Source organism: Cetorhinus maximus, chromosome 6 (genome assembly GCF_964194155.1).
Source record: "Cetorhinus maximus chromosome 6, sCetMax3.hap1.1, whole genome shotgun sequence".
NCBI lineage: Eukaryota > Metazoa > Chordata > Chondrichthyes > Lamniformes > Cetorhinidae > Cetorhinus > Cetorhinus maximus.
In genome coordinates, this window is record NC_135884.1 from 67,029,050 (window position 1) to 67,049,694 (window position 20,645).

At 45.5% G+C, this 20,645-nt stretch overlaps 1 protein-coding gene across 1 annotated transcript in view; it reads left to right on the top strand.

Annotated features, from left to right (window-relative positions):
* Positions 1-20,645, top strand: part of grip2b (glutamate receptor interacting protein 2b) — a 185,655-nt gene that overhangs the window by 148,746 nt on the left and 16,264 nt on the right. Inside the window, exons 19-21 of the mRNA XM_078542930.1 lie at positions 2,263-2,439; positions 7,239-7,395; positions 15,906-16,017. Coding sequence (XP_078399056.1) covers positions 2,263-2,439; positions 7,239-7,395; positions 15,906-16,017 — 446 coding nt within the window. The remainder of the gene's footprint in view (positions 1-2,262; positions 2,440-7,238; positions 7,396-15,905; positions 16,018-20,645) is intronic.

Consider the following 20,645-nt stretch of genomic DNA (forward strand, 5'->3'; position numbering starts at 1 on the left):
GTTTAGAAGGCTGAGAGGCAATCTAATCGAGGTGTTTAAAATGTTAGAAGGATTTGACAGGGTAGATAGAGGGAAAGAATTTCCTCTGGTGGGGGAATCAGGAACAAGGGGACATCATCTTAAAATTAGCGCCAGGCCATTTTGGAGGGAAATCGGGAAGCAGTTTTCCCAACAGACATTGGTAGAAATTTGGAACTTTTTCCCTCAAGAAGCTTTTGATACTGGGATAAATGGAGCCTTCATGACTGAGATTGGTAAGATTTTTCTTGATAAGGACATCAAGGGATATGGAGCAAAATTGATTGGATGGCATTGCCATGATCTAATTGAACGGTAAAGCAGGCTCAGGGGCTGGTTGAATGACCTCCTCCTGTTCCTATATTCTTAATGCTGTAAATAATGGGAGCAGTGTAAATCCTGACAAAGTAATCCCCTCCCCCACAGTGGTTCCGTGGAGCTATTCTACCATCGGTTACAGTATCCAAGTCAGGGCTTGTAGGCCCTTATCATCCTGGAACTGGAAAGGGAGAAACTCAGCCAGAACTTGCCACTCTCGATTGCTGTGCAATGGTCCCTTTGAAAAGTAGGCATGTGTGCATGTGTAGGTGATAAATGACATCAGGATGGGCTCTGCACAATGCCTTCTGCAGTCAAATATCCTGTCAACATTCATTGGTACGTTAAGCATGACCCATGGGGTGAGGTTTCAAAGCAGACGGCACCTGCCAGAAAGGAAGGGCGTGAAGAAGAAATTGTTGGGTAATTCCTTGCTTATCCTTTACATAGGTTTGTACAAGTAGAGACAGTAATGTTTCTGATAGCTCACTTCATTAATTATCAAGAATGCATTAAACACCATAACCAACCGTAAACAATGTCCTCTAAGCTACGTTCAACCCCGCCCCTGAGCCTGCTTAGATCATGTTTATTTAGGGAGAAATGTTGAAGGTGGCTTCCCTGAGCCCTTTCTTCCCATCTTTCTAAATAAGTAAAAACATGCCCTTCAAGTCAGGACCCTGACGTGAGGGTCAAATGTGGGGCCACAATCCCACACTGTGTGGGGAAACTCTCATCCAGCATTGATCTTTGATCTTCCCTGAATTGGCCAATTAGTAGCCAGAAGGTGGGCTTGCAGTCCAAATAAGGACAGCAGGCGGCCTCTCAAAGCTGGAGAGCCAATTGGAGGTTGCAGTTCAGGTAGGGGAGAGAGAGAGAGAGAGAGGAAGCCTCATGATGGAGGCACCTCTCTCCCACTTTTTAAACTTTGAAATTTATAAATGCCCTCCGCAGCCTACAAACAATATTGCTCTAGTGGGGAGCCTGTACTCCAACTTGTACCTAATGCGTTCCTGACTCAGCCTAAAACCTTGAATAGTCTGATATCCCTGATGCCACTGCAACAACATTCAAGAAGCTCAACACTATCCAGGGTAAAGCAGTGTGATTGGCACCCCATTAAACATTCACCTTAAACATTCACTCCCTCCATCACCGACGCATCGTGTGTATGCAGTGTGTACCATCTACAAGGTGCAATGCAAGCAACTCGCCCTGGCTCCTGCGACATCACCTTCCAAACCTGTGACCTCTACCACCTAAGGGGACAAGGGACATGATCACCTCCAGGATCCCTCCAAGTCACACAGCATTCCAACTTGGAAATATGTCGTTGTCAGCTGTGGCTCAGAAGTAGCACTCTCACCTCTGACCACAAGGTTCTGGTTTCAAGTCCTACGCCAGGACTTGAGAATGTAAAATCAAGTGCTGTAATGATGGTGTGCTGCATTGTTGGAGGTGCTGTCTTTCAGGTGAGATGTCCCATCTTCCTGTTCAGGTGGATGTAAAAGATCCTATTTTGGAAAAGAGCAGGAGAATTATCCATGGTGCCCTAGCCCATATCTGTCCTTCAATCAACATCACAAAAATAAACCTGATTGCCTGGTTATTATCACATTGTTTGCCACATTCATGAAAAAAAAAGTTGGTGGAATACAGATGTTAATACTGATGTTAGTCTGGGATGCTGACACAACAGAAGCAGAAGTGTTGCTCCTTCAGTGTCACTGGGTGGAACTCCGCACCACGTCATCGCATTGTGGAAGCACCTTCACCACAAAGGCAATAGTTTGAGGAAAAGACCCACTGCCACCTTCACAAGAGTACATAGGGATGAACAAAAAGTGCCAGCAACACTGATATCTTGAGGACGAATAATTTTTAAAAATCTATATTTAATTAAATTTGGAAACTCTCTTCTTCCAGGTTCTTTTTCAAAAAAGCCCAGTGCTGTGGGTGAGCTGAGTGACCCTGAAGATGAACTCCCTGATTCCCAGAAGACCAGCAGACTCTCCAAAATCCACTCAAACACCATTCCAAGCATGGACAGTGCCATGGAATCGTGGGATGGCTTGGGGGTTGAAGGGGCCTTTGGGAGCCAAGGTGAGCTTATTGGATGATTTAGTGTGACTGGAATATGTGTTTTTCGACATTCAGTTGATATTCAGGAACAGGATGCTCGTGAACCATTTTGGTGCACCAGTGCCATGGAAAGGTAGGGCATGACTTTATACCCACTGCTTCTCAAATGAGTTCCTAGTCTCAGCTGTGCACTAAAGGCAATGCCAACAGAGCCCAAACTTTCCCTCTGGACTTGGAAGCAGAGAGAAAGGGAGCGAGAGAGATAGATGCACTATGTTTGCTCCAGTCAACTTCTACCAGGAGCCACATTTAGGGCTGTGCTCACTTTATCAGACGGGGGAATTGAGGGAAGAGAGGAGTGGAACTTACTATCAGGCTGGACTTGGATGATGGCTAGCTTCTAGATAGGGGCGGTGTTTGACCTGTGCAATGATAGCTGCTGGACAAAGTGTACATTTTGACTTGGGTGTGATTTGCTGAGCGGGGGCACATTTTGACCTGGGTGGTGTTTTGTTCTTGGGATGGCAACACAGTTTAGCCTGGGTGGCAATTGGTAGCTGGGGTGGGGGTGTGGGTGTCACAGTTTGACCTTGGGTTATGATTGGCTGTGAGGCAAAGGGTACACTTTGACCTGGGTGGTGATTGGCTGCGAGGCATGGGGCACAGTTGATTTTGATGGCGATTGGATTTAAATTGGCTTCACTTTTCAACTCTTCTTTGAATCTTTGGCCAAGACGAAATACTGTTTAACTGATGCTGGCATTGAATGACGCCCATTGGCATTACCCAAGTGTAACTGCCCGGACCATTACCAATTAAATTTCTGTCTCTTTGCCTGGTTGGACTTACAGCAGAATATGGTTGAATCACATTGCAAGTATTTGCTGCCATCCTGTGGTTGTGTTTATTGTTTCATCTTCGGTTAAAGGAAAAGTGTACCACACGTAAAGTGTACCACATGTAAAGAGTTGCTGCCAATGTGAGTTTGGAGTAGGCATTTTCTAATATGTTTGGATGAGGGAGACAGCGATTCATAGAAAGACTTGCATTTATATAGCGCCTTTCACAACCTCAGGATATTCCAAAGGGCTTTATAGCCAATCTAGTACTTTTGAAGAAAAACAAAAATACCTGGAAAAACTCAGCAGGTGTGACAGCATCTGCGGAGAGGAACACAGTTAACGTTTCGAGTCCATATGACCCTTCATCAGAACTAAGGAAATAGAGAAATGAGGTGAAATATAAGCTGGTAGATTGGGGTGGGACAGGTAGAGCTGGATAGGAGGCCAGTGATAGGTGAAGGCAAAGAAGAGATTGCCAAAGATGTCATAGACAAAAGACACTTTTGAAGTGTCATCACAGAGGCACTGTAGGAAACACAGCAGCCGTTTTGCAGCAAGGTCCCACATCAAGTAGTGTGACAATGACCAGATAACCTGTTTGGGTAATATAGGTTGAGGGGTAAACATTGGCCAGGTCCAAATTTCCATGTGTTTTTTTCTTTGAGTTCCTGGGAGATTTCTTTAAGTGCGTGGGCCCTTTAATTTTTTATTTTTGCTTGGCCATGTGGTAAATTAAAGGGGCCAACTCAGGCGCAGCTTTTCAAGGTTGCTGCATAGCTTAGAGAGAACATTGGCCAGGATATCAGGGAGAACTCCCCTGGCTCCTCTTTGAAATAGTGTTGTGGGATCTTTTACATCTACCTGAAGGAGCAGGTAAGCCCTTGATTTAATGTCTCCTTTGAAGGACAGCACTCCTGACAGTGCAGTACTCCCACAGTACTGAACTGCCCTGGGAGTGTCAGCTTAGATTTTGTGCTTGTGTTTCTGGAGTGGGGCTTGAAAATGCAACCTTCTGACTTGGATACAAGACTGCTACCAACTGAGCCACAGCTGACACTGTGCAGCTTGGAGTGTTGTATGAAGTCTTAGTTCAAGCATGTAGAGGACTGGGATCTGTTCTGGGAAAGGTGGGACCTGAATGCTTTTTGTATTGTTTATTCGTTCACGGGATGTGGACGTCGCTGGCTAGGCCAGCATTTATTACTCATTCCTAATTGCCCTTGAGAAGATGGTGGTGAGCTGCCTTCTTGAACTGCAGCAGTCCATGGGCGGAATTTTACACTGGTGGGACTTTACAGCCCCACCGAAGCCAATGGACTTTTGAACGGCTCACTGCATTTTACGGCCCCACCCCCGACATGACGGGGTCATAAAATTCTGCCCCATGTAGGAACACCCACAGTGCTGTTAGGAAGGGAGTCCCAGGAATTTGACCCAGTGACAGTGAAGGAGCGGCGATATATTTCCAAGTCAGGATGGTGAGTGGCTTGGAGGGGAACTTCCAGGTGGTGGTGTTCCCATCTATCTGCTGCCCTTGTCCTTCTAGGTGATAGAGCTCAGACAGATTGCACCTGAGCAGAACCAGGACCATATTCTTGTGGGGCTGTTGAGGAGGGTTTAAACTAACTTGGCAGGGGAATAGGAACCAGGATATAGCAATAAAAAGGAGAATCTAAGTGCACAAAGGATTGGGAAAGGCACATAGCATTAGGGAATGAAATAGTAGGGTATTAGATGGGGTCAGGCCAAGAGGGTTTGCGAAAGGGTCTAAATTAGGTTTACTATGTATGAATGTAAATACACAAAACATGATAAATAAGGCTGGTGAGCTCTGATGGGATTATGATATTGTGGTGCTAACACAGACCAGGCTCAATATAGGGCAGGGCTGGGTAACTAAATATTCATGGATAAAAGATATTCAGAAAAGATAGGCAAACAAAGGAAGGAGAAGGAGTGGGAGTATTAATTAAGGCAAACATTACAGTCCTAGAAGGGTCAAAGACAGAATCTAATTGGTTAGAGCGAAGAAATAAAAGAGATATCATTATGCTACTGGGTGTATTCTATAGGTCATCAACTTGTAGATATAGAGGAGCAAATTTGCGGGAAATAACAGCGAGGTGCATAAACTATCGAGGAGTGATAATGGGGGACTTCAGTTATCATAATATAAACTGGGATAGTAATGGTGTAAAGGGCAGAAAGGAGGAGGAATTTTGGAGAACCTTCTACATCAGTCCATTTCTGATCCAACAAGGTAGGAGGCATTGCTGGACCTGGTTCTGGGGAATCAGGTGGGTCGAGTGGATCAAGTATCCATATGGGAATATTTAGGGAACAACGATCATAGTATCACAAGGCTTAGATTAGCTGTGGACAAATTCAAGGTGCAATATAGAGTAAAATACTTGCTTGGAGGAGAGCCAGTTTCAGTGGGGTGAGAATGGCTTGACAGGAAACAAAGATTGTAACAAAACAATGGACTGCCTTTAAAGAGGCGATATTTTGGGTACAGTCAAGGTAATTCCCACTGGGGAGAAAGATAGGACTAACAATGCCAGCGCTCCCTGAAAGATGAAAGAGGTAGAAAGTAAAATGAATCAGAAAAAGAGTACAAATGACAGAGGTCAGGTTGATAATAAAGTGAGAACCAGACTGAATATAGAAAGTTCAGAGGGGAAGTGACAAAGGAAATCAGAGGGGCAAAGAGAGAGTATGAGAAGAGACTGGCAGCTAACATAAAAGGGAATCCAAAAGTCTTCTGTAGGCTTATAGTAGTAAGAAGAGGAGCGGGGTAATTAGGGACCAAAAAGAGGATTTACCCATGGAGTCAGGGGGTATGGATAAGGTACTAAATGAACACTTCACGTCTGTCTTTACCAAGGAAGAAGATGGTACCAAAGTCATAGTGAAAAAAGAGGTAATTGAGAACTGGATGGGCTAAAAATTGAGAAGGAAAAGATGTGAGAAAGACCAGTTGTATTTAAAGTTGATACGTCACCAGGACTGGATGAGATGCATCTGAGGACACTGAGGGAAGTAAGGGTGAAATTCAGGAGGTGCTGGCCATAATCTTCCAATCCTCCTTAGATACAGGGGTGGTGCCAGAGGACTGGAGAATTGCAAATGTTACGCCCTTGTTCAAGAAAGGATATAAGGAAAAATCCCAACAACTATAGGCCAGTCAGTTTAACCTCAGTAGTGGGAAAAGCTGTGGAAATGGCAATCTGGGACAAAATCCACTCATTTGCCAAATGTAAATTAATTAAGGAAGGCAGGGTGGATTTGTTAAAAGCAAATAGCACTCAACCAACTTGATGGAATGTTTTGATGGGGTAAGAGCGAGGGTTGTTGGGGGTGATGCAAGTGATGTGTATATGGACTTCTAAAAGGCATTTGATAAATTGTCACATAATGGGCTTGCCTGCAAAGTTGAAGCCCATGGAATAAAACTGGGACAGTGGTGACATAGATATGAAGCTAGCTGAGTGAAAGAAAACAGTAGTGCTGAAGGGTTATTTTTTGGATGAGAAGAAGAAGATATGTTTAGGGTTCCCCAGGGCCTCAGTACTATGACCACTGCTTTTCTTAGAATATATTAATATCCTAAACTTGGGTGTACAGGACACAATCTCAAAATTTGCAGCTGATACAGAAATCAGGACATTGCCTCCCAATAATTGGAGTGCTGAAAACCTCCTGCTGGATATAGTTTAGTCACAGTGAGGAAATCTCCTCTCTGACTTTAAAAAGCTCTGAGGACAATGGTTCATGTTTTCTCTCGCCCCCAGTCCTTAGACCTGTACAATTAACAATCAAAAACCCTTTTGTGAAGCATCTTAGGACATTTTACTGTGTTTTAATGCTTTATGAATATGTGGTTTTTTTTTGTTTGAGGCACGGTTAAAGACTCCATCCGTTGTGTAATGTCTACATTATTATAATACTGGCTGCTCGCTTTATTAACCTCTTCAGGTCCTTACCATCACCAGGCAGCAGGGATTGTGCTGCATCCTCATGAATGGCAGGACACGAGTCAAAGGAGTAGCCCGCCACCGCGTGTCAATCGTCGGAAGAGCTACCCGTGTACAGATGGTGGCTTCAGCGAGGACGAGTGGGACAAGGCAGCTGGGTAAGAGATGGAGCTCCGTTCCCTCCCTGTTTAGCGCCACTTTCCACCACTGCCAAACCCCATTAAGTGCGTTTCACTTCAGTGTGTTGTGGGTGATGTTTATTCCAAATTTTGGTGCCCTCTCTCCCTTCTCTTCAGAAGGCAGTGACCTTTCTCTGAGGGCACTGGCAATCCTTGGGTACCTCATCTGCATGCCCATTCTTCGCGTACCAGTCTAGACTACACCATCCTCCCCCACAACCCCACCCCCACTGGCCCCCAGAAAGGGCAGGGACTGCACTCCCATAGACAGACATGGAGATTTGAGAGCTGAGGTCAACCTCTCCTCATGCCCTGCCCAGGATTGCTCACAATTTGCAGCCTACTCAACCGTGCTGAGCATAACAGTTGAGCCTAACCGTGTGCTGACCTGAGATACCCACACGCACAAACGTAGCCCTGGCCGCTGGATCCCGAGTAGGAATGGAGTCTTGGCTGATTTTTATTAGCCCTTTTCCAATCCCAGAGTGCTGAGGCAGTTTGTACAACTCCTTATACTATCCCAAACCTGTGCACACTTCAAGGACTGAATTGTCAGGGTCTGAATGGAAAGAGTTTTCCAGTTGTTAATTGTACAGGCCTAAGGATTGGAGGTGAGAGCAACGTGAACCTTTGCCCTCAGAGTTTTTGAAAGTCAGAGAGGAGATTTTCTCTCTGTGACTAAACTATATCCAGCAGGAGGTTTTCAGTGCTCCAGTTATTGGGAGGCAATGTCCTGATGTCTTGTGCACTGTGAGGCATTCCCTCTGTTTGACGGTATTTTCCCTTCCTCTTTTCACTTGAACACACAACCGAAGACTTGGCTGGAAAAGACAGTGATATGTTGATGTTTTAATTGGATGTGTGGTGTTATATGTGAAAGAACTGAGGGAATGTTGAGGTTGGCAAGAGTAGTGCACTGGAAACCTCGACCAGGTCAATCAAATGAGCATTCTTGCAGTTAAGTCCTGTGTGGGACTGTGTGAATGGGATGTTGCTTTAAACAGAGCCTGAGGAAGTGGCTTGGAGGAGTTGCAGTCGTGACAACATGAGCAAACTAAGGACCATCGCCCCACCACCACCACCATACACACTCAACCCAGCAAGTGGTTCTCTTTCAGTTCAATCACACACTGCTGGCTCAATGCCTTCCCTCTATCTGAAACCCAATCTCACCATTCTTCTTTATTAAGCATCTCATGCTCCATAGACCCTCCTACACCTGTGTCCTGTGAAGCCTCTGAGCCTGCCTCATTGTACCATTCTATCTGTTACAGACAGGGATGAGAGAGAACTGAAACCTTTGTTTCCTTCCCTTACTGTCTGTAATCTGTGTGCTTTTTGGGTGTTTCCTAACCCCTGACTGTATGGCCAATTGGAATAACCAGAAGCACGCTTTTCATTGGTTCAAATAAAGGGGTTTATTTATTCACACGTTCACCTAAAAAGCTAACGCTACCTCACACACACATACGCAAACTCGAGGAAAATACGGTTAAATAGTGCACATTTACAAGTTACAAACAAAGGAATTGTTCGTAAGTCAAGTGATTGTCTCGCCTTGGTGCAGGCCCGATGAAGATGAGCTTCTTTTCCACTCTTAAAGTGTAGCTAGGTGAATGCAATAACCAAAGTCGCATAGCAAAGTTGTTGCAGGATTCCCTCAAAGAGGTGGCATTCCAGCAGTTCACAAAGTTAGTTGCTTTAGACTTATAAGAGGTCAGTCTTCTGAACTGGTGGACTTGTAGAGGGATAGGCTTTGAGACCCTATGATGTTGCAGTCTCCATTCATAAACACAGACGCAGCTGCCTTTGTTGCTGCTGATGTTTCTTGCTGTGTTGTTTGCAGACTGACTGGTTTCCTCCTCATTCTTGGGGGGAATTAATATTTGTAGTCAGTTTCACTCATGTGACCACATAATCAATGCATCTATTGTCTACCCAGAATGATTTGAAGTTAGAAGCCATTGCTACACAATGGGGGATGGATGGTGGCCATTCACACCTCTTATGATGAACTGGTTTCTCTTAAGCTCTGTTTGTTAAGTTTCGAGTTCAAAGTCAGTAGGTCTGGGAGTCCATGGATTTTGAGTTTTGGGTAAGTCCACAAACAATAGCAAGTGTGAATTCCATGAATGGTTTCATTCTTGGTATGTCCATTCACGGGAAGCCCTACACCTACAGTTATTCAATTAGGAACTTTCCAGAGACTTGGGATACCCCTGAATCTGTGCAGAAATTGCAAAAGTCACTTGACCCTCGGCAGCCAAAATAGCAGCCTTTTAATGTCCATCTTTAAAAGAAAAGGCTGCTCCAGAAAATTCTACATTGAATACAGTCCATGTTTATGAGTATGACATACCTTTACTGGTCATGACACTGCCCTTCTACACTGAAGAGGTTGTGTGTCCTCTGAATCTTGCATTTCACCTGTTAATTGGGACAAGCTTCAAATCTTTCCACAGCTTACATTAGGTAATTCTTGCACTCATTCTCATTATGTTCCCAAACTGCCACTCTTCTGAAATACTTTGACTCTGATATCAGCACTGATCAGAGCTGGTTCATACAGTCTGGCTATATAGTGCCGATCAATACACTCCTGGTATATGATGCTCTAGTGTACAATGCTGAAGGCACCAGATGCAGGAAAGGATTTGGGCCCTGAAAACAACCTGACAGTCATACTGAAGATTTGTGCTCCAGGACTAGCTGTGTCCCTAGTCAAACTGTTCCAATGCAGCTACAACACTAGCATCTACCTGACAATGTGGAAAATTTCCCAGCCATGGCTTCTCCACAAAAAGCAGGACAAGACTAATCTGGACAATTATCACCCTATCAGCCTCCTCTCAATGATCAGCAAAGAAATGGAAGGGGTCATCAACAGTGCTATCAAGCGGCACTTACTCAGCATAACCTGCTCACTGAGTTTGGGTTCCACAAGGGCCATTTAGGTCCTGACCTCACCACATTTGTCCAAACATGGACAAAAGAGCTGAACTCCCGAGGTGAGGTGAGAGTGACTGCTCTTGACATCAAGGCAGCATTTGACCGAGTGTGGCATCAAGGAGCCCTAGCAAAGCTGGAGTCAATGGGAATCAGGGAGAAAACTCTCCATTGGTTGGAGTCATATCTAGCACAAAGGAAGATGGTTGTGGTTGTTGAAGGTCAATCATCTCAGTCCCGGGACATCACTGCAGGAGTTCCTCAGGGTAGTGTCCTCGGCCCAACCATCTTCAGCTGCTTCATCAATGTGTTTCCACCATCATAAGGTCAGAAATGGGATGTTAGCTGATGATTGCGCAGTGTTCAATGCCATTTGTGACTTCTCAGATACTGTAGCAGTCTGTGTCTGCATGCAGCAAGATCTGGACAACATTCAGGGGTTGGGTTGATAAGTAACATTTGCGCCATGCAAGTGCCAGGCACTGACCATCTCCAACAAGAGGGAATCTAACCAACTCCCACTGACGTTCAACAGCATTACCATTGCTGAATTCCCCTACCATCAACATTGTGAGGGTTACCATTGCCAAAAACTTAATTGAACCAGCCACATAGATACTGTGTCTACAAGAGCAGGGCATAGGCTGGGGATTCTGCAGCAAGTAACTCAACTCCTGACTCTCCAAAGGCACAAGTCAGGAGTGTGATAGAATACTCTCCACTTGCCTGGATAAGTGCAGCTCCAACAACACAAGAAGTTTGTCACCATCAAGGGCAAAGCAGCCTGCTTGATCGGCATCCCATCCACCACCTTAAACACTCACTCCCCTCATGATCGCCACATAGTGGCCGCAGTGTGTACCATCTACAACATGCATTGCAACAACTCACCAAGCTTCCTTTGACAGCACCTTTCAAAGCTGTGACCTGTGACCTGTACTACCTAAAAGGACAAGGGCAGCAGGTGCATGGGAGCACCACCACCTGCCAGTTCCTTTCCAAGTCACAGCCCATTCTGGCCTGGAACTATATCGCTGTTCTTTCACTGTCACTGGGTCAAAAACCTGAAACTTACTGTAGGTGTACCTGCACCACATGGAGTGTAGCGGTTCGAGATGGCGGTGCACCACCCCCTTCTCAAGGGCAATTAGGAATCAGCAACAAATGCTGACCTTGCCAGCAATGCTCACATCCCAGGAATGAATATATCTAAAAAAAAAGCAGGTATAAAAAGAACACAGAAAAAACCCAAAGCTATAGTTTGTATGCTGCTGGATACAAAAATGTAAGATGTTTGGGGGCTTAAGTGGAGGAAAGGAACCTCCTTCACATCCCTGTCGCTTAACGGATGGGCCCCAACTGGGATCATCTGCCACCATGGCAGTCTCAGGAAGCTGCGGTAACACAGGCAGATGGCAGGGCGATCCACCAGTGCCCTAGGCCTTATCCCTATTCCATGGGAAATGCAGGTGCGTTGCTGAGATAGCTGGAGGCCTTGCTGCGTGAATTCACCATCATTCTGTGTTGGCATCCCCACAGATTGTGGAGGGGATTGCAGAGGAGGACTCCATCTAGTACAAGGCCGCAACCTATTGAACCAGTCGTTCAGAAAGGGAGCATTCAAATGGCATTGCTGAAAAAAGAGACAAGATGTCAAAGCTTTGCATCTTGCACTCACCAGGACAGAATGACAGGAATGCCAAATTTAAAAGGGAATAACAATTCATACAGCGTGAGAACAGGGTGCTGATTGGTGGGCAAGTGGACTCTGGTACAGGCTTTGCCATAGAGAATGCACCAGGGAACAGATATCCCCCAAGCTTTTGTTTAAATTCAAACCAGGCAAATGAACAATATGGTATATAAATTTCAGTGCCGGTTGTGATACCGGGTATGTAGGCTGTACGTCCCAACGACTGGCGGGTCACAGCAAACAGCATGTCCCTTTGGCTGTTTGCAACAGGAAGAGTACTGACCGTATTCAACCAGACCGTGCTTCTAAAACTCAGAACATGGTGTCCAACATTAGATGTGATTCCACGCTTGGACAGCACCTGCTGAACAATCCTGATTGTGCTAAGAATTGCACAAACAACCAATTTAAGATTATCAATCAGGCTCACAATGTGGTTCACTTATGCTGCTAGAAGCTACATATATTCATATGCAGGGCTCTGTCATTTGCGAACAGAAAGAATATGTCCAGGTATTGCACCTTTTTCAAATAAAAGTTTGGGGGACAACTGTTCCCTGGTGCATTCCCTATGTCAATGCCTCTACCAATCAGAGTCCACTTGCTAACCAACATTTTTTCATGCTGTATAAATTGATGTTCCCTTTGAGATTTGGCATTCTAGCGATTCTGTGCTGATGAGTGCAAGATGAAAAGCTTAGACAGCATGTCTCTTTTTTCATCAATGCTCTAGTCGCTTGGTAGTACAGAACTTTTCAAGATGATGGTATATTCTGGGATCATTTGGGTAATTAGAGAGAATTACAAAGTGTCAATTGATCTGTACATTGATAGTCCCTCAGGTTGAACCTTACTCAGTGTCCAGGAATTATATAAAGACACCAGCAAGGTGTTACTCCAATAAGCTTTCCTTGTATTTATTGTAACATTGGCAGTGTTTCAGGCATGATGGGGGAAACAGGGTTAGAAACTTTCCTGTTCAAGGCAAATGAACCATCCAGTCTCCAGGCCGACATGACCTCTGTTCTCCATCCACATTTCCCACCAAAAGTACCTTTTTTTTATTGGATCCAAGAAATGTTCACTGCCCTCCCCTCCCATTTAATCCCCCATTGCACCATTTGGAAGTTTATTTCTCCTGCAGACCAGCTTGTTGTTATCATATTTGCTCAGTAGCTTCTGGGTAGGGACAAAAATCTGGTGTGCTGAAGTGTTGGACACCACAAACAGGATCCATCCTATCCTCCCTCATTCAATTTATTGGAAGGAAAGTTGGGCATGTTCCATTACTGGTGTGTTCCACTCCAGAAGATCCTGCACACCATTGAAGGACATGAAGCATTTTCTAGAAGTTTCCACAAGTTACTTGTTTCTGTGGTTCAATGACCCAAGACAAACCAGTGGCTGCCTGATTCAATAGTAAGGTGCATCCGAAGCACTAGAGTCTTATAGGGGAAAGGTCAATCCTGATCTAACAGTGCCATTCTATAGCCTGCTTCCCGAGCAGCTTTCAATGGGGAACTAATTGATGCACAACAATGCCACATGAAGTAATCCTGACATATTCATTAAGCGATTTTGTCTGCACTTGGTACCAAAGAGCATGTCTGTCCCAGTCACTGTTATCATGGCTCCTTGTAACAACTCTGAATTTGCGTTTTGTTGCTATCTTTCTACAATGTGTGCAGGATGTTTACTAACAGAGTGTTTACCCACCTCGAATGACCTTCCTCATTCTTCGAATGATATGCAGCTTCCTCATACCATCAGCTCATCCTATCAGGCCCTACAGGAAAATTCATTTTGTAATTAGGCACTTGATCCTAAGTCACAGTTGAGTTTGAGATAAAAATAAACTGGTACAACATTAGGCGGTTGCAGTAAATTGGAGCAGGTCACCATATATAACGCCTCCTATCTGTCACTTTACAATGGCATTTTATATTGTGAGCTAACCTCCTGCTTTACCCAGAACCAATCAGGTTAGAACTAACGTGTGTGGAGGATGCAAATCATTTGAAGAGTGAAGACCCCTGCAGTGTAAGTTGATTTTTTTTTGCTGTGGGGTGGGGTGGGGAAGAGGCAGGGAGGGAGACATTGTTCAGAGCAAAGGATGCTGAAGCTGATGATCTTCTCCAGCGTTTTCAATCCGGGTTGTGGATTGTGATGATGGGCAACAATCTACTGTTCCATAATACAATGGGACCTGAACCTCTGAACTCACCATCTTAAATCCTGGGGTCAAAAAAGGTGCCAGGGGTGGCTAGGTCCTCCCCCAAAAGACAGGGAGGGAGAGTTGGAGGATAGAAGGCATTGCAGCACACTCCTGTCCTCACATTACTGATTTCCCCGTCCATAACCCAGGGGGTCACTGATAACAGTCACTGTGCTCCCTATTGCCGCCGATCGAATAGGCTATGGGATGGAACCTTCGGGCCTTCTGATCTCCGTGGCTGAAGAACTCACTGAGGGAATTGTTCACAGTAGTCCTCTTTAATGTTTAAAGAGATAGGTGCACAGCTTTCTCACAGCCGATGCAGTGGGGTCAGAAGGCACACAGGGCAGATCCACCTCCTGTGCTCTCATTTGGCGTGTTGCACATGGTGAGGGGCATGGGGAGGAAGGGCTGAGGCCCTGCTGGATCCAAGACAAGAAGAGGGTGTAGATGATGGAGGAGCTGGGACATTGATATGAATCAAGTGTGAGGGAGCTAGGTGGGTTAGAAAGCACACAGAGCTCAGTCTTCAAAAAGAAAACTGCAGAATTTCTACTTTTGAAATTTCCACGTATCTCAGAAAAAGGAAACCGATTGGCTGGTTCACAACTGCTGAACCAAGGGCCTATGAGAGCTCACTGAGGGAATTGAGAAGGAGGATGGGGTGAGGATGGATGGAGGAGGGAGGAAGGAGGGAAGATAGAAGGAGGATGGAAGAAGGAGGGAAGGAGGAAAGCAGTGATTTATAAGTATTGTGGAGGAGGAAGGACAAAAACATCTAGAGTACTGAAGAGTTCTAAAGCTTAAAGAGGGAAAACTGTGTGCCTATCTCTTTAAATAATAAATACTAAAGAGGGTAATTATCAATAGTTTGATGCAGCCAAACCTCTCTCTCTAGCCACCCACCTTCCTACATTGCCTAAACTCCTCCCCTTCCCCCCCCATGTACAGGTCTTATTACTGATCACACAGCTTGTAATGTACGCTGCACCCCACCTTCGAGTCACTGTGTGTGCATGTGTTATATGTGAATCTGATAGCTCACAGTTTCTTACTGTCCTCATTATTTCTCCCTCCCTTCACCCTGTTGTCTGTTACATTGTCTTTGTTCTTTTTCTCTTCCCAGGTTGTCTGTGTCTCAGCTCTGAGCTCTTTTCCCACCAGCCTTCTTAACTAAACGTCTGGGAGGCTCCCCTCCCCTCCCCTCCCCACCCCACTCCTTGACTTTCGCTTCTTCTGTGTTTCATCAAAACCAAATCAAAACCCGGACCATTTCCTCATGATGTCTTTTTTTTGGCCGATCTCTTTTGCTTCTCTTGTTTGTTTCCCAAGGCTCTCTCCTTGCTAAAAGGCTTCACCTTTGCCTGCACTGCATGTGCCTGTCTCCAGAATCCTATGGAACTGTGTTTGCCTCACTCTTTTCTCTTCCCTTCCTTTGTCAATTCTCCTGTGTGTGTGTCCAAATGTGAAGATTGGCAGTTTTCCAGCCCCCTCCCCCACCCCCACCTTTCCTACCCGCCCGCTGTCTCCTTTCTCCCGGTTCAGTTCAGACAGTAAGAGAAGCGTGACCTTTGCCCCATGGCGCTGAAGGCATAGAGTTGAAGATACTGACACTTTGGTTCGTACGTTAAACAGATACCTTAGCAACCACAACGGACCCGAACAAGACCAGGAAGACAATTTTTGGTCTCAGGCTCTGGAAGATTTAGAAACATGTGGACAATCGGAACTGTTAAGAGAAATTGAGGTAACTTTACTCTTGTCATTGTTGTTCCGCTTCAGTAAAGTCATGGCTTCTCCTTTGATGGCCTCAGCCAGGGTGAGGCTTTGACCTCCCCCCGCACCTTGGGTGCCCGCTTTGTTTTGCTGGTGGGAGGAGGGGGGGTTGGGGCTGGTGGTTATTTGGGCAAGCTCACTTTGCTACCCTGAATGACAGGTGGTACCACCGGCCCATGTGGGCAGGGTGGGGGTGGGTGGTGGCCAACCGGTGAGTGGGTGAGGACAGGCTCTGTCTCGAGGAAGGAGCATGCATGCTCGATGCCAGTGGGAGACGATTGCCAGTGCAGCGGTATCATGGTACACGAGGGCAAGGGGAAAACTAGAGAGGCAGAAAGAATGTGAAGCGAGTCCACCTTACTCAGGGAAGGATGTGGCAATACTAGGATTACAGTGAAGTGCCTGTCCCCAGAATCCTGGGACCAATGGATGCGTGTATACTGCCACCCCTCCCCTTTCACTGCTGATTTTCACTTCACTGTGACGACAGATTTGAAAAGGTTCAAACTGCTGGGAGATGAAGGAAAATACTTGTATTTATTTAGCATTTTCATAAACTCAGGACATCTCAAAGCGCTTCACCACCAGTGACGGACTTTTGCAGTATAGTCACTGTTGGCATGTAGAGAAGCATGGCAACCAATTTTCTCAAAGCAAGCTCCCACAAACGGAAGTGAGATTAATAGGCAGATAATCTGCTTCAGTGATGTTTGTTCAGGGTTAAATATTGGCCAGTATACCAGGGAAAATGCCTCCACTCTTCTCAGGAAGGCAGCACTCCCTCAGCAAGAACAGGATTAGCCGCTTAACCCTTCAAACCTGCTCCAACATTCAGTTATATCAGAGTTGATCTCTATCTCAATTTCATTCACTCATCTATGCTCCATATCCCTTAACATGAACATTACACAAGCATTGACATTTGAAAGCAATATTGACATACTTATCACAACATTGATACCGCACTGAAACATTCACCTCGAGTATGGGTGCTAACCCAGTGAATGGAATTGAACCCGATATCTCCTGATTCTGAGAAGCACCAAAATCCACTGAGCTAACACTGATAGATGGAAATTAAGCCCTTATATTTACTACTGTAAAGATGATTATAGTTTAGTTGTATCCCACTACTTAATACAAGATGGGATACAGGCTGTGGAGATCTGGGCGAGCTGGAGTTTGTCTTAGGTGGAACTGGGTAGCTGAACCCGAAGGAGAAGTTTGCGAAGTTTAGCCTGAAAATTGCCATGGGTACAGACAGGTTGAAGCTCCCCCCAGCACTTCACTTACCCTCCCCCACTCCTCTTTTGCTTCTTCTGTGTTTCATCAGTACAAACCAAACCAAAACCCAGACCATTTCCTCATTTTTTTGGCCGATTTCTTGTTTGTCTCCCAAACGGCTCTCTGGTGGAAGCAGGTGCTGCCACAGGACTGGAATTAGGCCACCTTTGTAACAGATTGTGCTCAAAGCTCAGCTCAAGGTCAAACGGGACACTTCACTGGTAGACATGATGAAACTATGTTTTGGTGTCACAAGTGAAATGGAGGCTCTGAACAAAGGTGGTGGCTGGCGAGGGGGTCAAAGGGAAGATCCTTTTCCTGCTGGAGAAGAGGAGCTTTGGATTGGTCTTGGTCTCCAAGCTGGTCAGGAAAAGAATTTGACAAAGGAGCAAAAGAGATTGCTTGAGGTGGACAAACCAAGTGGGTGACCAGCTGTACTGGAGGGTGAGGGTGAGCCATTGGGATTGGTATCAGGGAAACAGAGTGGTTGCCCATATGGCCAGACATTTAATGGGAATGAGGGAGTCCAAAGCAAGAGCACAGGGGCTTTTGAGAAGGTTGGCCAAGATGCAGCCCCAGCACAAGATGGAGAGGATGGTAATTTAATTTTTCATAGGATGTGGAATCACTGGCAAGGCCAGCATTTGTTGCCCATTCCTAATTGCCCATGAACTGAGTGACTTGCTAGGCCATTTCAGAGGGCAGTTAAGAGTCAATCACATTGCTATGGTCTGGAGCCATGTAGAGGCCAGACCAGGTAAGGACAGTAGATTTTCTTAGTGAGCTAGATGAGTTTTTGCAACAATCAATGACAGACTAGTTTTCAATTCCAAATTTTATTAATCTTTATTTAAATTCCACCTGTGGCTGTGATGGTGGGATTTGAACCCATGTCCTTAGAGAATTAGCCTGGGGCCTCTGGATTACTGGCCTAGGGACATCACCACTACACCACCATCTCCACCCCCCTCTCTCCAAACTGTGAGATAGTTATTTTCCCCCACTAGTGGGGTGTAAAGAGTACTCTATAGATAAAGCAACTGCACTGTGTTCCAGTCTGTAACTCACTCCTGAGTCTCCATTATGCTATTTATAAACCATCTGAACCTCTCCGTGGTTCATTATGTAGAACGTGGACATACTATCTCTTACCTGTAGAGGATGCTGTAACTTAAGCATCCCAGCGCTATTGAATGGCTGCTGCTGATTACCACATTGCAGTGTGAGTGAGACTGAGTACAGTGCTGTGCCTAGTTATAATCCACTTTTTTTTTTACCTTAAATCGAGATTAATATTATTTGCTCCCCTGTCTCCCAGCACTGCAGCAAACTATTCACTACCTCTGCTTTTTCCCCAGTTCATTGCTAAGCTTCAATTGAGTTGTCCAACTCACATCTCTTTTTAAAAATCTTCACGGATACCTTATTAAAAAAATTAGATTTTGTTTCCTCCTGCCAATTTTCCCCCTTGCTGCTGTTTCTCCTGACATGGAGTTATCATCGGAAACTCTTCTCCAGTACACCATGTGGAAGTCTGGTTACTGACTGCACTGCAGGAGCCAGACTTGTAACAGCTCCCCTCCCAAGAAGATTAGAACCACACCCTCTTATGGCACAAACCCCAGCTCAGGCAACATCAGGACAGGATAATGATCAGACCTGGTTACCATAGTTTAAACAGCTCTGCCACCTTCTGGGCTTTTACTCTAAATATTTTCTCTAAGTTCAGTGTCATTGGCCATTTTTCTTCTTTATTCTTTCATGGGATGTGGGCATCACTGCCAAGGTCAGCATTTGCTGCCCATCTCTATTTGCCCTTGGACTGAGTGGCTTACTAGGCCATTTCACAGGGCAGTTAAAAGTTAATCACATTGCTGTGGGTCTGGAGTCACATAGAGGTCAGACCAGGTAAAGATGGCAGATTTCCTTCCTTAAAGGACTTTAGTGAATCAGATGGGTTTTTAACAACAATCAAGGATAGTTTCATGGTCTTATTCCAGATTTATTAATTGAATTTAAATTCCACCAACTGCCATAGTGGGATTTGAACCCATGTCCCCAAAGCATCAGCCTGGGCCTTTGGATTGGTAGTGCATTGACATTGCCACTAAGCCACTGTCTTCTGAAACTCACACAGTGAGCCAATATCTAGCGTGTCTCCATCTGTAGCCTAGATGTCCACTTCCAGAAACCCCAAACCAGAGACTCGAGCACAAGATCTAGACTGACACTCCAGTGCAGTACTGAGGGAGTGCTGCACTGTTGGAGGTGACATTTGAGCCTCCTTTCTTGGCGGATGCAATATATCTTATCTCATGGTACTACATTAAAGAAGCAGCTCTCCCTGGTGTCCTGGTCAACATTTACCCCTCAACCAACATGACTAAAAACGCGGATATTTGGATCATTTATCACGTTGCTGTTTGTCGGAGCTTACAGTGTGTAAATTGGTTGCTGTTTCTCACTACATTACAGCAGTGCCTACACTTCAAGGAAAATGATTTCATTTGCTATAACATGCTTTGGGATTTGCTCAGGTCAGCATATGCAAGCTCTTTCATTCTTCTTAAATGTGGTGAGACCCAGAGATTGAACAGAGATACCTTGTTGCAGCATTCCAATGTACTAAATATCTCACCCGCAGCTGGGTGATATCCTCATCTGCAGTGGGTGTGGAAATACAAAGTCAAGACCCTGTCTCAGATAATAGGTCACCAGTCATTGGACATCGAGCATTAGCCCAGTTAAAGGAACGGTTTCAAAGGGACTGGGTTTTTGTGTTGGGCTTGGGAAATGCAAGTTGGGCCATTTCTTGAGTTCGGAAATCCGAGCCTGTCACCTCTGCCCATACCTGCCCCACTTTTGTCTTCTGGAGATGTGGGTGGGCAGGGTTTACATTTTCTTGAGGCCTGAGACAATATCAGAGGAGTGTGGATGCTGATGCCGGCTGATTAGAAGGCCCGCCTCAGTTTGCTGGGACACTGACCCAGCTTTCCAACATAGTTCTTACAGCCCCAGCCCTCACCTCTCACACTTTCAACCCTCGTCATCCCACCACTTATGCCTCTTCACACTCCCTCCTCATACACCCCATTCACCCTTCCATGCTCCATACCCAAAAACCCCTCCATGCCCCCTCACACTCCCCTTGACCCTTCCAAGCCCCCATACTCCCTCCATGCCCCCTCATACTCCCCTAACCCCTCCATTGCCCCTCATATTCCCTTTTCCTCCTCCAAACCCCTCCATACCCCCATGCCCTCTCATACCCTCTTGCCCGTTCTATGTCCACATGTGTTCTTCATAGCCACTGAC